General features: G+C 40.3%; 1 protein-coding gene across 1 annotated transcript in view; it reads right to left on the bottom strand.

The window, feature by feature from the left end:
- The window catches only part of LOC124776891, a 330,314-nt gene that overhangs the window by 35,920 nt on the left and 279,097 nt on the right, over nt 1-15,297 (bottom strand). The window contains exon 7 of the mRNA XM_047252077.1: nt 13,884-14,825. Within this exon, the coding sequence (XP_047108033.1) occupies nt 13,884-14,825 (942 nt within the window). The remainder of the gene's footprint in view (nt 1-13,883; nt 14,826-15,297) is intronic.

Raw genomic sequence — 15,297 nt, forward strand, 5'->3', positions numbered from 1 at the left:
TGAATCTGAACTTTTGCATGAAATTTTGTGTTTGTTCAACAATAACTTTTTCGAAGAGACGGAAGAAAGTAAATTGGGTTGTAATTTCCCATGTGATCTTCTGAGTCTAGTATATAGAGGCATCACCTCTGCAGAATTTCTGAGGAGCAGCCTTTATCTAAAGATTGATTTGGAGTTACAGCTATTTTATTAGAAGCTCTTTTATTAATTTGTTATATGGCCCATCCTATCCTAAAGCATTGGTATTTGCTTATAACTAATTAAATGTTTGAACTCACAATATGATGAAATCTGCTACAATCGGAAGTGAGTGCTTGAGAACAGTAGTTTTTTGGGGCCAGTGACTTTTTTATTGATAGTTGTGATACATGCTCATAAATACCCCAGCACATAGATGAACTGCTTTTCAACACAACTAGTAGTGACTATTACATTAGTCATTTCTGTGAAAGCACAATTCAGTGCTGGCAATATTACTTGACTTCCCTTTGGGAATGATAATTTGAAGAAAGAATTCAGCATTACAATTTTTGTTCTGCTAGAAACTATTTTATTTCTTGGGCCAACAACAAGTATCTGGACACTGCGTTCTGGACAACTGGTAACCATTTCATATGCCCAAAATTTCTCTCTGCAATACAAATTTGCTGTCCTTTTGCTTTCTGGTAGGAAAATACATTTTGATTGATGTCTGCCTTCATATTGTTCTGTGCTTTACTTTCCATTTATTATGCAGCACATCCTGTTTCTTGACATAATTTTTGCCCAAACTGTTTCATACACAAACACAGTTCTTAGCTCAATTCATTAACATTTTATTTACTTCCACAACTGGATTATACTAGATGTGGTCCTCATCTTAACAGGAAAGGGAAGGGTAAACTGGCAACACTAACAGCAGGAAATATAATGGGGAGACATTGACATAAGTGGTACAATACTAGTGGTTTCAGGGGTCAGGGCAGCACCTATTTAGGCTAGAGAGGACAGAGAGTAAACAAGTTTTAAGAGACTGAAACAAATTTTCAGTTTTACAAAGAAACTGAAAAGTACATTCTAGCATACCACAACTATACAAAAGCTATTATCTGAAAATCTTTGGGGATCACCAAAGATTTTATTTCTACTTAACCCTTTAACTGCTCTGGAAATGTTAACACTCGCGCCTTTGTAATGTGTTTACGTGTGCCACCAGACGTTCTACCTCATACTCTGAACATGTCTATGCATAGACACATTCAGAGTACTAGGTAGAAGGACTGGTGATATGTGTAAACATGGTCAGAGCACACAGGGACAGGTACAAAGGCATGCGCGTTAACATGTCCAGAGCAGTTAAAGGGTTAATTGTATTTTTGTCAGTGTACAAAACTGGCTACCCTTATTGCTTCAGAATATTCAAGGACTGAACTACTGGTAGTTATCTGCATTGAGTGTTGGCCAAGTCAGTTGGCCCTTCTGTACATTGTGTGACCACTGAACAGGTGTGCAGTAGCACCTTTTTTCAACACAAATTTTCACAGTGTGTACACTATACACAGTTCCTGACATACTCATTAACCTCATTTTTCTGTCCTCTTCACTAGTATGTTTCTATCTGATAAGATGTTGTTATGCATTTCTCTCAGGGCTTCTTCCCTCAACTTTGTTGGCAAAACTATCTATGTCCCTAACTTTGACTCCCTACACAATAATCCATCATACATGTAAACTGTTGCGTCTTGCTGTACTGTTTACACACCACATTGGTTCTCTGTGCTGTTTGCCACTTAGCTAGGTCTTGACCTAGTGCTTTTATCACTGCTATTTTCCCACATTTCTGTGCTTCCTCCCTGTTTTGTGGATTACTTCACACTCAAATTCACTGAGTTTTAATGCCAATCTCGTCAGTCTACTTGATGGGTCCTTGAAACCTAACAACCACTTCAAAGCAGTATGGTCCATCACCACCTTAAAAGTCCTTCCTTACATGTGACACTGGAAGTATGTCACACCATACACTAGGCTAAGCATCTACCTTTCAATCACTGAATAGTTTTTCTCTGCTCCATTCAACTGTCATGGTAGGATGTTCTTGCCCGATGACCTCCTGACTCAAAATGCACCAAAGAGCATGGTTTGATGCATCACACAGCAATGTAAATTCGTTCTGAAAGTCTAGAAACACCAACATTGGCCTTGATGTTAACACCGCCTTCAGTCTGAAAATGCTCTTTGACACTCTTCAGACCAAAGAAACTTAATACCTTCCTGTAACAACTGTGTAAGTAGCCATGCTTGGCCCGTAAATGCTTTCGCGAATTTTCTATAACAGTTTGCAAGACATAGAAAAAAGTGTAAGTATTTCCTTGTTCCTGGAACCAGAAAATCTTGCAATGCCTGAAACAATCTAGGATCAGTCTTCACACCATCCTTACTAATTACATGGCATAAATAAGTGAGTCCTTCCCTTAGTCATTGACTATGATCCTGTAGAAATGCTGAAAACATATGATGTGACCAAAAGTATCTGGACATCCCCAAAAATATAGATTTTTCATATTAGGTGCATTGTGCTGCCACCTATTTCCAGGTACTCCATAACAGTGACCTCAGTAGTCATTAGACATTGTGAGAGAGCAGAATGCGGTGGACTTCGAATGTAGTCAGGTGATTGGGGTTCACTTGTGTCATACGTCTGTACAAGAGATTTCCACACTCCTAAACATACCTAGGTCCACTGTTTCCAATGTGATAGTCAATTGGAAACATGAAGGGACACGTAAAGCAATAAAAGCTTACACGCCAACCTTGTCTGTTGACTGACAGAGACCGCTGACAGTTGAAGAAGTACATAATGTGTAATAGACAGAACATCACACAGGAATTCCAAACTGCATCAGGATCCACTGCATGTACTATGACAGTTAGATGGGAGGTGAGAAAACTTGAATTTCATGGTCAAGTGGCTGCTCATAAGCCACACATCATGACAGTAAATGTCAAACGACATCTCGCTTGGTGTGAAGAGCATAAACATTGGACAACTGAACAGTGAAAAAAGATTTGTGGGGTGACGAATCACAGAGCACAATGTGGTGAGATGGAAGGGTGTGAGTATGACGAAAGCCCGGTGAACATCATCTACCAGGGTGTGTAATGCCACCAGTAAAATTTGGAGGTGGCAGTATATTACATCCGCTATGGCACATTCCACCTTGGCATTGATTTTCACTGCATTCACTTTTTCTGGGAATGCCTTTCAGTGTGTCTGGGGTTCCCTCTTGAGTTTAACAGTTACTTATTACCACCCATACCCTTGCAGCTGATCCATGCTACCTCTATTAATATTCTCATTACACCGCCAGTATTTCCTACCATCCCTATTACTCAGTGGCTGCTGGCTTTGCCCCTGCACATGTCTGTACGCCCACAATTAAAGCATATTACACTTGATGCAAACACATTTCTCTGACCCATACCCCTAATCAAACAATTTCCTCCTACTCCAATGCCAACCTAACTGCTGCATGAAGATCATTAGGCACACCAGTACGCACATTCCTAGACACCTCTGGTACTAAACCATTCAGGAAAGTATCAAGCACACACTGCTCATCTTCCTGTACAACATCTTGCTCACCTCCTCATTATACGCACATTAAGTTTCCTAACCCTACCTGCAAAATCCTCTATGGCTTCATTATGCCTTTTCAAAATTGTTCATGTAAAAACTGTGCACTTTTCTGCTTCCTATATTTCTATTCTAATCCTTGCCTGAATAGTTCAAGAGTCTTTGTCTTGCAAAGTGCCTCTGTGCCCCATACAAATGACTTTGTCTCTCATGTCAGATGCACTGCTATCTGTAACAGCTGATTATCTGACCACACCCTTATGTCAGCTGATGACAAGATATCCTCTACAAATTTCGACAGATCCTTAAGAAGCTACCAAAAATGGAGAACCCAGGTTCACAACCACTGGATCTATTCCTGGATTCTGTGAATTCGATAATTCTGTCTTCCTTTCCTTCTCTGCTAGATTATTACTTACAAACATATTCTCTGCCTTCAACTCCACCACCTGATTAACCAATTATTGCTTAGGTTCCTCCCCAGTGACTGCTTGTGCCTCTGATTATGTTATTGCATCACCTCTACTCATTTTTATGAACCTAGTACTAACAATTCAGCAATAACATAGATAGAAAACTCCAGAGCTATTTATGCTACCACACTCACTTCTTTTTCTTGATCATGAGCCATTTAGGCCTCTACACTGCTTTGCCATGTGGCCCAAATGATTACATGTAAAACAAACTGCCACAGAGTTGGTGCAAGGGGCAGAATGCTGAATTAAATTGGACTGTGTACTTTTCACAGGTATTAGTCATTCATCCCTATGATTACTGTTAAACTGAGAGATATCCACCAGCTCTTGTGATCTCACAAAAGTAACTCTGCAGTTGTGCTGCCATATAACTATAGCTCCCATGTTTGCCATGGAAAGAACAGAATAGTTTCATGAACGCCACAATGATGATATTGTCAGCTGCAGTTCAGACATCAAGCAGTAGGAGTTAGTACACCCTCTGCTGCCAACTGTGGTGAGTCAGCCGTCCTGACATCACTCTGTTGAAGTGTTTGCACTTGGTAGGTTGAGTGGTGGTGACAATGGGCTGGCCAAAAGAAATGCTTTTATTCAAGTTTAATTACACATTGCATCAACGGCTCAGTGAGACATCAAGTCCTGGAAGTAACTCAGGGGTCACGGTGACTGGCCCAACCTGGATTCAAACTCATAGTTGCTACTTGTGACGTCCGGTGATTTCCTGATCTGATGCAGTCCTAGCATTGTGGTGGTGCTGCTGAACTCCGACAAAGAATTACCCATGTCTCAAACTTTAGGCTTATTTATAAGGGTCTGGCATGCATTTGTTGCAGCAGAACCTGTCACCCAGTCATGTAGTCCATAAGAAGAGTCTTGCCATGGTGTGGTAACCACAATCCGCCCAATCTGACGAATACTGCTGCATGGTGCAGTTTTCCGCTGGCTGTGTCTAGCACATTTTGCAATCCTTCTGCATCTAAGTTTTTCTGACCCATAGGTAACTACACTGCAGCTTCTAGCCTTCAGATGCTATTGCAATACTCCATGGTGGCTTTCTTGTCACTTCTTATTAATTTCACTAAAACTGGGTGGCCACACTACAGTATATACACATACTTGTTTGTGGAAAGTGTGTTATTGCCTCTTAAATAAATACATGTTTCAGATGTTTTGACTTATTTATACTCATGGAGACCATTTTTGTTAAGGTCTGGGGAAGGAACATTAACTAACTGAATCAACAAGTATATCTCCACTCATTCCATGTATTCAGCCTTTTTGGTGAATGACTATGTTTTACATAAAATCTCTCAACTATCAATATTTGGTTTAAGCCAATCTTGCTACAAACTATAATGTGAATCATGCTGCATTCCAGGAGTGCTTCAGACTTGTACATTTAAGCAGTTGCAAAACAGCCAGTTGTTTCTCATAACTATGGAGAAGGGGAAAGTCAATTGTGACATCCTTACACTGCTGGTGTAAGCAAATACGAGGGTTGGAACTTAAATAGTGGCAACTATTTATTCACAACCGATACAAAAGAGTTACATGTTTGCACCTGTTACTGTCCTTCAAAGTAGTCACCAGCGTTGTGTAGAACCTGTTGCCAGCGATGTGGAAGGTGTAGTATACCGTTAGCAGAGCCTGTTCTGTTGATGGTTAAATGGAACTGTCTACTGCCTGTCGAATCTCTGGAACAGTTCTGAAGCGAATGCCACAGAGTGGTTCCTTCATCTTTGGAATCAAATCAAAGTCTCAAGGACTTAAGTCTGGGGAGTATGGTGGATGGTGCAGTACTTCCCAGGTCCACTGACCAAACAGAGCAGCCACAGCGTGTGCTGTATGCGTCCACACATTGTCTTCCAAATGATGGGTGGGTTAGGCAGAAAGTGTCGCCACTTCTTTCGCAAAGCTGGTCGCAGGTGATTCTCCAAAAACAAACAGTAATACTGTGCATTGACAGTCTGCCGTGGAGGAATGTAATTCGATAGGATAACAACATCACAGTCATATACGAGAATCGCCATAACTTTCACCAAACTGGGGCTCTGACGCACTTTTGACTTTCGTTGCAACCCATAATGATGCCATTCGTTGGATTGGCATTTCAGTTTTGGCTCATACGATATGGCCCAGTCTTATCCAGTGTTACGATACGGCATAAGAAAGCCTCTCCTTCATGCTCATAGCACTCCAAGTGCATCTGAGCAGTGTTGTAACGCGAGCATATTTGGATTCCCATCAATTCATGCAAAACTCATTGTGATGCAATTTTTAGCATGGCCAGGACGTGAAGCACAGTTGTATGTGGTAATCCAGTTTTGTGGATGAGCTCACGAATCGTATAATGTCGATCACTGTCCACTTATGCGGCAACAGCATGCACTTTTTCTTCAGAGATGCTAGGACGACCTGCCAGATGCATGTCTACCAAAGTCTGCTGACCTTTGTGGAAGGCTTTTACCCAATGTGCCACTGTTCTATATGGCAATGTTGATCCCCCGGACACCTCTTGAAGACCTCGATGACACTGTCATGCAGAACGACCTCTGGCACATTCAATCTTGATCCAACTTCATTGTTCCTGTTATTAAAACATAGTGACACCATTATGTTAGACCTCTTGCTCACAAGTGACTGTGTTTCCCTCGATTGTGCACATACTGGTGGTGTGGGACGGGCGAGTCCATTTGCTCGGAGGTAAGGTAGGTATGTCAACAATGTGTGCTATCAGCAACAATAATAGATTCCACTGCATAGTGCCTCCACAGCAGTGTTGCCACTATTTAAGTTCCGTCCTATGTACCTGGCATTTTTTGGCCAATGTACCATTGAAAGGGAAGAGGGATTTTATCTCCCTCCCATAAAAAATATTAAAAATGGTTTTACAAAGTCATTCTCTTTTCTCTCAAAACATTCAGTACATATAAATAAATGAAATACACAACATGACTTTACTGAGAAAAAAAGTAGTACATAAGATTTGGCCTACTGCTTCTGGGGGATGATCAGTCTGAGTGGTTTCATGCAACCTGCCACAACATTCCCTCTTGTGCCAACCTTTCAATCTCAGAGTAACAGTCACGTTCAATGTCCCAAAATAATTGTTGCATGCATTCCAGTCTGTCTTCCTCTACAGTTTTTGCCATCTACAGCTGTTTCTAGCACTATGAAAGCTATTTCCTGATGTTTTCGAACATTTTCTATCATCCAGCCCCTTCCTACAGTCACTGTTTGCCAAATATTCCTTTCCTCATCAATTCTGGGGAGAGCCTCCTCATTTCTTATCTTACCCATCCGTTTAATTTTCAACAGCCTTCTCTAACACTACATCTCAAATGCTTCGATTCTCGTCCGTTTTGGTTTTGTCACAGTCCAAGAATCACTTTCATACAATGCAGTACTGTAAATATATTGTTGATGAGTTTAGTCAAAAGACTGGGCCATCTCTCCATGTTATCAATCCTACACAAGCCTCTTCATCTCTGCATAACTACTATAACTAACATCCATTTGAACTTGCTTACTATAGTCAAGCCTCAGTCTCCATCCACAGTATTTACCTCCTTCACTTGCCTCCATGATCAAATTGACAATCTTTCAAGCCTCAGGACATTTCCAATCAACCAATCTCTTCTGTTACCACCTTATGTCATACACTCTTTTCTCTACAATTCAACTGAGTACCTTCTCATTAGTTAGTTGATCTACCCACCAATAGTCAGTACTCTTCTGTTGCAATACTTCTCTAAAGCCTCTATTCCCTTCTGTCTGAACTGTTTATTGCCCACATCTAATTTCCATATAAGGCTACAATCCAGACAAATACTTTCAGAAAACACTTTCTAACACTTTTAACTTGTATTCAGTGTTAATGTATTTCTCTTTTTCGAAAACATTTTTCTTCCTACTGCCAATCTGCATTTTACTCCTATTTACTTTGGCCATTGTCAGTTACACGGCCGGGTCACATTAATATTTTACTGCCTATGTTTGACGTCACTGTGCAATAATAACTCACAGGCAGTAGGTGGCAGCACTCGCAGTGGAGGATAAATAAACCATATCAGAGGACATGGAAAACAGTACAGTCATTGTTTTAATGTGGAAATCGAGTGATTTATCTGACATCTAACAGGGGATGATCATTGGCTTTCAGGCTAAGGATGGAAGTATTTTCAAAATGGCTAAGTTTGTGACCTGTTCACATGCTGCTTTGGTTAAAGTATACTGTGCATGGCAAAATGGCACTATCTAAAATCAGCCTCAAGGCAAATGTGGTGCACCACAGGCCATTGATCACAGGTCTAAATGATAGCTGCAGAGATGTAAATGGCTGAAAAGACCCCCAACTGGTGTGCAACTGACTGCCCAGATGAACCAAGGTGCCAGCAACAACGTGTCTCTTCAATGACTGTCCAGTGAACATTACTGCTAGGTTCATGCACCCATGCTGACTGCTGGTTACTGGCAATGAAGGATGGAATTTGTATGTCAGTACTGCAACCGGATGTCCACTGAGTGGTGTAATGTCGCCTTTTCAGAAGAATCAAGTTTTATGCTCTATCAGACAGATAGCTATTGGCATGTACAGCAAGAAATATTTGAAAGCAAACGTCCTGCATGCATTATTATCTGGGGAATGTTTTTGTGACATTTCGTGGATGATCTCATCATTCTGGAAGTCACAATGGATTAACACAAGTATCCGTCTATGCTTGGGGCCATGTCCACACTACATGCACTTTGCTTTTCCTCGGTAGGATGTCATCTGCCAGCAGGACAAAGCAAAGTGTCATACAGCTCACAGTGTGCATGCATGATGTGTAGACAACCAGGGTGAGTTTACTGTACTCCCTTGGCCACCAAACTATCCGATTTTAAATCCAATCAAGACTCTGCGGTGCCACATCAATCAAGCAGTTTGCACCATGGACCCTCAGCTGAGAAACCTAGTGCAGCTGGCCATAGCACTGGAATCAGCATGGTTTCAAATCCTTGTTGGTGCTTTCCAGACCCTCACTGACTCTCTTCCTGTATGACTTGCGCTGCTAAGAGTGGTTATTCAGATTTTTGACAGGTGGCCTCATTAATGTGACTGGTCAGTGTATTTTGTTCCTCAAATAGCAAATTTAATTTACTTCTTTTAGTGTGTTATTCCTAATCTAATTTCTTAAGCACTAACTGATATCATTCTGCTACAATCCATTAATTTGGTTTTGAAATTACTGTTTTTGATTCCCTCTGAAACTTTCTGTTGCCTCCATGTCTCTTCCATACATACAAGTGTTTTTCATTATTCTGAAATCAAGTGTTATCAATAGTTAAAATGTGTTCTGCACAAAATTCCATCAGGTTGCTTCTCCTTTCATTCCTTTCCTCTAGTTCTCATTCTCCTAAATTTTTCCTCCTCTTCCTTTTCCTATTATTGAATTTTAATCCCCTTCGCAGTTAAATTTTCATTTTTTAGGAATCCAAATATTTCTTTTATCTCATAAAACATTATTTCAATCTCATCATCATTTGTGAGGTTAGTAGGCACATATAATGGTACTAGTGTAGTATTTGGTGCTTAGCAAATTTACTCTCCACAGTAAGCCCTCTTTTTGACATCAGGAACCTTCTTTTGGTAAGAAATATTGTCTTTGTCTGTGCTAGTTTGCCTCTAATATTCTTCTTGTTTTCTCCATCAAATTATATTTTGCTTCCAAGGCAGGAGAATTCCTTGACTTCATCTACTATGTGTTCCCCAATTTTGATATTAAAATTTTCATTTATCTTGCTCGAACAGTCCATGGGTATACTGCCAGTTCATAGTGTCCAATGGGCATAATATTTCGGCGATCAGACATGTTGCCATCGTCAGGTGCACTGACGAACTGAGCTCCTGAGGGCAGGCAGCCGATTTAAATCCCCTCCCCCTTGGGCCGCTCTCTTCGCAGTCCGCGCCCCCGCGCCAGCAGTCACGAAGACGTGGGCGTCGGAATCTGTCGTAGCGTCGATGTACTTGCTACATCTGCCCTGGTTGCCAGTTCGTACTTCTTGCTGAGAGTCTTCTTAATTACATTCAATGCCAGATCCCAAGCCTTGCTGAGATTGTAGCCGCAATCTCGGTTGATAAGATCTTCCCTGGTGCGAATTTCGGTAGCCTCCCTTATAACGCTGTCCCAATATTTAGAGGTCTGAGACAGGATCTTGGTATGTTCATAATCCATCTCATGTTTCTCAGACAAATAGTGCTCTGCTACGACCGACTTATTTGGATATTTCAGTCGAGTGTGCCTTTGACGTTCTTGGCAACGATCTTCGATGGTCAGAAAGTGAGGTTTCAGCGAACAAGGCCTTTATCGGAAACACACACACACTCACTCTCTCTCTCTCTCTCTCTCTCTCTCTCTCTCTCTCTCTCTCTCTCTCTCTCTCTCTGCCAGAAGAGACTGTGGTCATGTACGTGTGAGTTGCATTTGCATAAGAGTGTGTGCATGTACGTTGTCTATTTCCAACCAAGTCCCTGTTTGCCGAAACCTCACTTTCTGACAGTCTTTTGTTGTGCCTATCTGTGACTCAGCATCTCTGCTATGTGGTGACTAGCAACTATCCTTTTCAAAATACTGTTACATTCTAGCCTGAATTTTCCATTGTTTGATATATATGTACCAGTATCATACATCAGTTGTTGTATTTGATTATTTATGGGAGCACAAGACAAAGGCAGCTGAATGATTAAAGGAAAAGGGTTCCAGAATATATGGTTGTCAATCTGAGAATAAAAAAAGAACAGGTGATTATTTTGAGAGGGTAGCATTTACTATACTTGAAATGGAGGGGAAAAAAGATATTGTGTAAGCTTTATAAGTAGACATGAAAAATTTATGGAAAAAGAAGTGCGCCTCCACGATTATACAGATTAAGGGAATTCTTTTGTGGCACAAAGTAACCAACGTAAAAAAATTGTTTCTTCACTATGTCTTGGACTGTTAAAGCTTTGTGACAGACTTTTGCTGAAAAGATACCACCTACTCAGAAAAAAAAAGAGCACTGTCCTATGCCTGCAAAGAGTGTGTTCGTATCAGTAAGAGCTAGAAGGAATAGTGTATTCAAAAGCAATGTCTTTGGGGTGTCTGAATTGTGATGCTGCCCTTTGTATCTGTGAGTTTCAAAAATATTACACTGAAGCAAACTATGTGAAAATAGTTTCTACAAGTTTTCTTTTAAAGACTATCCACCTTGAGAATGAGTGCTGTCTGGTTGCATTGCAGGCAAGTGGTGTGTTAAGAAAAGTATATAAGTGCAGCAGAGACAAAAGAGGCATCATTCTAGTGGTGATATCACCTGCAAATCACTCAAGTGATTGGTCTTGGAATATTGCTCAAGTGTGTGGGACCAGTGCCAAATAGGACTAACAGAGGATACTGAATGTACGCAGAGAAGGGCAGCATGAATGGTCTCAGGTTTGTCTGATCCATGGGACAGTGTCACAGAGATACTGAAGGAACTGAACTGGAAGACTCTTGAAGACAGATGTAAACAATCATGAGAAAGTCTGTTAACGAAGTTTCAAGAACCAGCTTTAAATGATGACTCTGGGAATATACTAAATCCCCTGACATACTGCTCACATAGGGATCATGAGGATAAGATCAGAATAATTTCTGCATGCATAGACAAATTCAAACTATCATTCTTCTTGTGCTCCACATATGAATGTAATGGAAAGAAACCCTAATAACTGATACAATGGGAGGTTCATTCTGCCATGCACTTCATAGTGGTTTGCAGAGTATAGATGTAGATGTACAAATTGGGAAATCCACTGAAATAAGTGAATTTGACAAATGGCAGATTATTATGGCTGTTGCCTAGAAACAAACACACAAGAAACAATGAAGCTGGTTGGCTTTTTGCATGCCACTGTTGTGAGCATCTAAGGAAAGTAGCTGAAGGACAGTGAAACCATGAGTAGATGACAATGTGTTGGCAGTCTCGACCTCGTCACTGAAAGTGGAGGTCGGAGACTTCCCCAACACGTAACACAATATACCTACCTGTGGTAGATCTGCGCTGGAGCAGATACAAGCATTTTGGAGCACACCATTCAGTGCACACTACTGAACATGGTGCTCTACAGCAGATGACCCCTAGGCGTTCACTTGTTAACCCAACAACAACATCCATTATTATTGCAGTGGGCACAGTATCATCAAGATGGGACCATGTATCAATGGAAAAATATTGCCAGGTTGGATAAATCACATTTCTTCTTTCACTAAGTTGGTGGTCATGTCCAGATACACGGTCGTCCAGATGAATGGCTACTCAAAACATGCACCATGCCACAAACACAGCCCACTGTATGCAGTTTTATACTGTGGGGACATTCACCTAAGCTTCCATGGGACCTGCATTATTAATCAAAGACACCATGACAGCGATGGACTGTGTGAACATTACTACAGATGATCTGAAACCTTTCATGCTTGATGTCTTCCCTAACGGCAATGGCATCTTCCAGTAAGTTAACTGTCTATGTCACAAGGCTAGAATCATGCTACAGTGGTTTGAGGAGCATGATAGAATGTGCAACTTAACATTTTTGAAGCTATCCTCTGCTAAATGTCTGTGTATATTATGAGTAAATATCTTGTTGATAACATGGTGGAGTTTAAGGCTGGATTATAACTTCAGTATAAAACTTTGTGATTGACAGACTGAACTGGAGGTGTGCAGACAGTTACACTTGGCAAGGCTCTGCATCTAATTACAAAATAGTAACACAGCAAGTGTGTCATACACTAGAAAGAACCATGATGTATTGTCCATCAAATTTGCATGATTTGAACCTGCTGGAACACTTCTAGGACACTATCAAGTGCCAGCTCCTGGCACACAAACTATCAAAGTGACATTTATGGGAACTGCATGATTTGTGCATAGACACCTAGTGTCACATACCTCTGAAAACCTACCAAACACCTGTCAAATCCATGCCATGCAGAATTGCTACTATATTGCATTTCATAGGTAGACCAACACCCTACTAAGCAGTTAGTCATAATGTTTTGTCTCATCAAAGTACTACAATATTCTCATGAATAAGTACACCAAATATGTCTATTCCACTTGGTACATTGTTCAAATGTATTGCATTCACTGGTAATAGTGCGCCTGTGTATATTATGAGTAAATATCTTGTTGACAACATGGTGGAGTTTAAGGCTGGATTATAACTTCAGTATGAAACTTTGTGATTAACAGACTGAACTGGAGGTGTGCAGACAGCTACACTTGGCAAGGCTCTGCATCTAATTACAAAATAGTAACACAGCAAGTGTGTCATACACTAGAAAGAACCATGATTAGCTGGTGACTGGTCCTTGCCACTCAACTCACTGAAAGGGCAGTCAAATAGTTATTTTGATTTAAACGTAAATAATTTTCTGTTGTGTGCTTCTCTTCTCACCTTAAGCATATCACATCAGAAATTCTTGATATTAATGTATTATCTTATAATAAGTATTAGCACTTTAACATTATAAAGAATTAAGTCAATTTGCTACACTGCAAGCAGATGCAAAGCACATTCTTTACTTCACTCCATATCCAAGGGCCCCATTTCCATGGGGTCCGTGGAAGATAATTCATACAAAATTATGCACTGAGAATAAACACAAACATGACTGTAAGTCTGAAAGCTCAGACAGAATGTGCAACTTAACATTTTTGAAGCTATCCTCTGCTAAATGTCTCTTTTGTATAGTGAGTAATAGAATGCTGTTCAGTAAATTACTTACCTACTGTATGCAGAGTCAACACTATGTTTTCCAGTAGCTGAATACTGCTTACTGGTTACATTCTCCTTGCAATATATATCATCTTCAAGATTCATTTTCATTATTTGCGAATTATGGTGAATAACTTCATCTGCTTTCTCCTTCTCACCAGATTCACTCTTGCAGTCTAGGTCACCATACAATTTCCTTGATACAAGGCCGTCTGAGCCAGACAATGGGACAGTGTCAGTGCTGATGTTGGGATCAGGTCTGGAAAGGAAGAAGGATGTTTGGGGAAAAGAACAAGGCAGGTTATCATTATCAGAAAATCCTTTAAATCTATCATTAGGTTCCTCTGTTAACTCTGTAGAGCTGTCATGTAATGCCACCGATTTCTGTAACTGCAAAGATGCTTCCTCCATCTTCGCACGTATTTTTGAAATTTTTCTTGTTGAACTGCTTTCCTGACTAGACATATGATCAAGGAATTGCAAACTACATAAACTAAGAGAGGACCCCCTTTCATCAGACCCAGCATATAAACTTTCAGCAATATCGTATGGAATAATACCATGGTTCAGCATGTCATCTAGTTCTTGAAGAGAACCTGACCAAACAGGTGGTGACTGTAATGTATCATATGTACAGTCAGTACCCATCGGTGGTGTCAATGAGGAATTAACATCTTCTGTACTCGAATTAAGGAGGGAACTTTCAGAAGGTCCAGAGGAGCTAGTAGGTGTAAAATTATTACTTTCCACTGTTTTATGAGCAACAGGTGCAGAATGCAGTCCTGCACGAGCATTATTTGTGGGCAAGGAAGTAGGATTTTGCTTAGGATAAGGTGGCGCTGAATGAACTTCTACTCGCGACGTTACTTTTGGAGTCACTGGTCCATCATCTGCTAGAAGTTCCATCATCTGGCGTTCAGCAGACACAAATGGATTGTAGACTTCTTCAGTGCTGCATCAAAACAAAGGAAAAAATGCAGTGTTAAACACAGAATTTCACACTTGGACACTCTTCATTCACCAAATTTTGAACATCAGTAAATAAGCTTACTGTGCTAATAAACACATTCATCTATAAATATGTGGTTGTGTACTATAGCTACTCAAAATTTTTTGTGGTATAATGGTAGTCAAACATTCTTAACTGCACATTTTATTCACATACAATACAAGGTAAAATATTAGTTTTAATGTAAATGAAATACAACTTAAATGAAGTTCAGATGAAAATTCCAACAAAACTGAAATGGAGCAAAATCTCAAATTATGTACTTATAATATTTTTGGAATTTTCTTACATACCAGTTTTATAAAATCTATGAAAATATATACCACTTGTAGTGCAGACTTCTATACAGGAAATCTATCATTAAGTTTCTCTGTTGGCTCTGCATTCATACCACTACCACTCATTCATTCACACA

This window comes from Schistocerca piceifrons, chromosome 2 (genome assembly GCF_021461385.2).
Source record: "Schistocerca piceifrons isolate TAMUIC-IGC-003096 chromosome 2, iqSchPice1.1, whole genome shotgun sequence".
NCBI lineage: Eukaryota > Metazoa > Arthropoda > Insecta > Orthoptera > Acrididae > Schistocerca > Schistocerca piceifrons.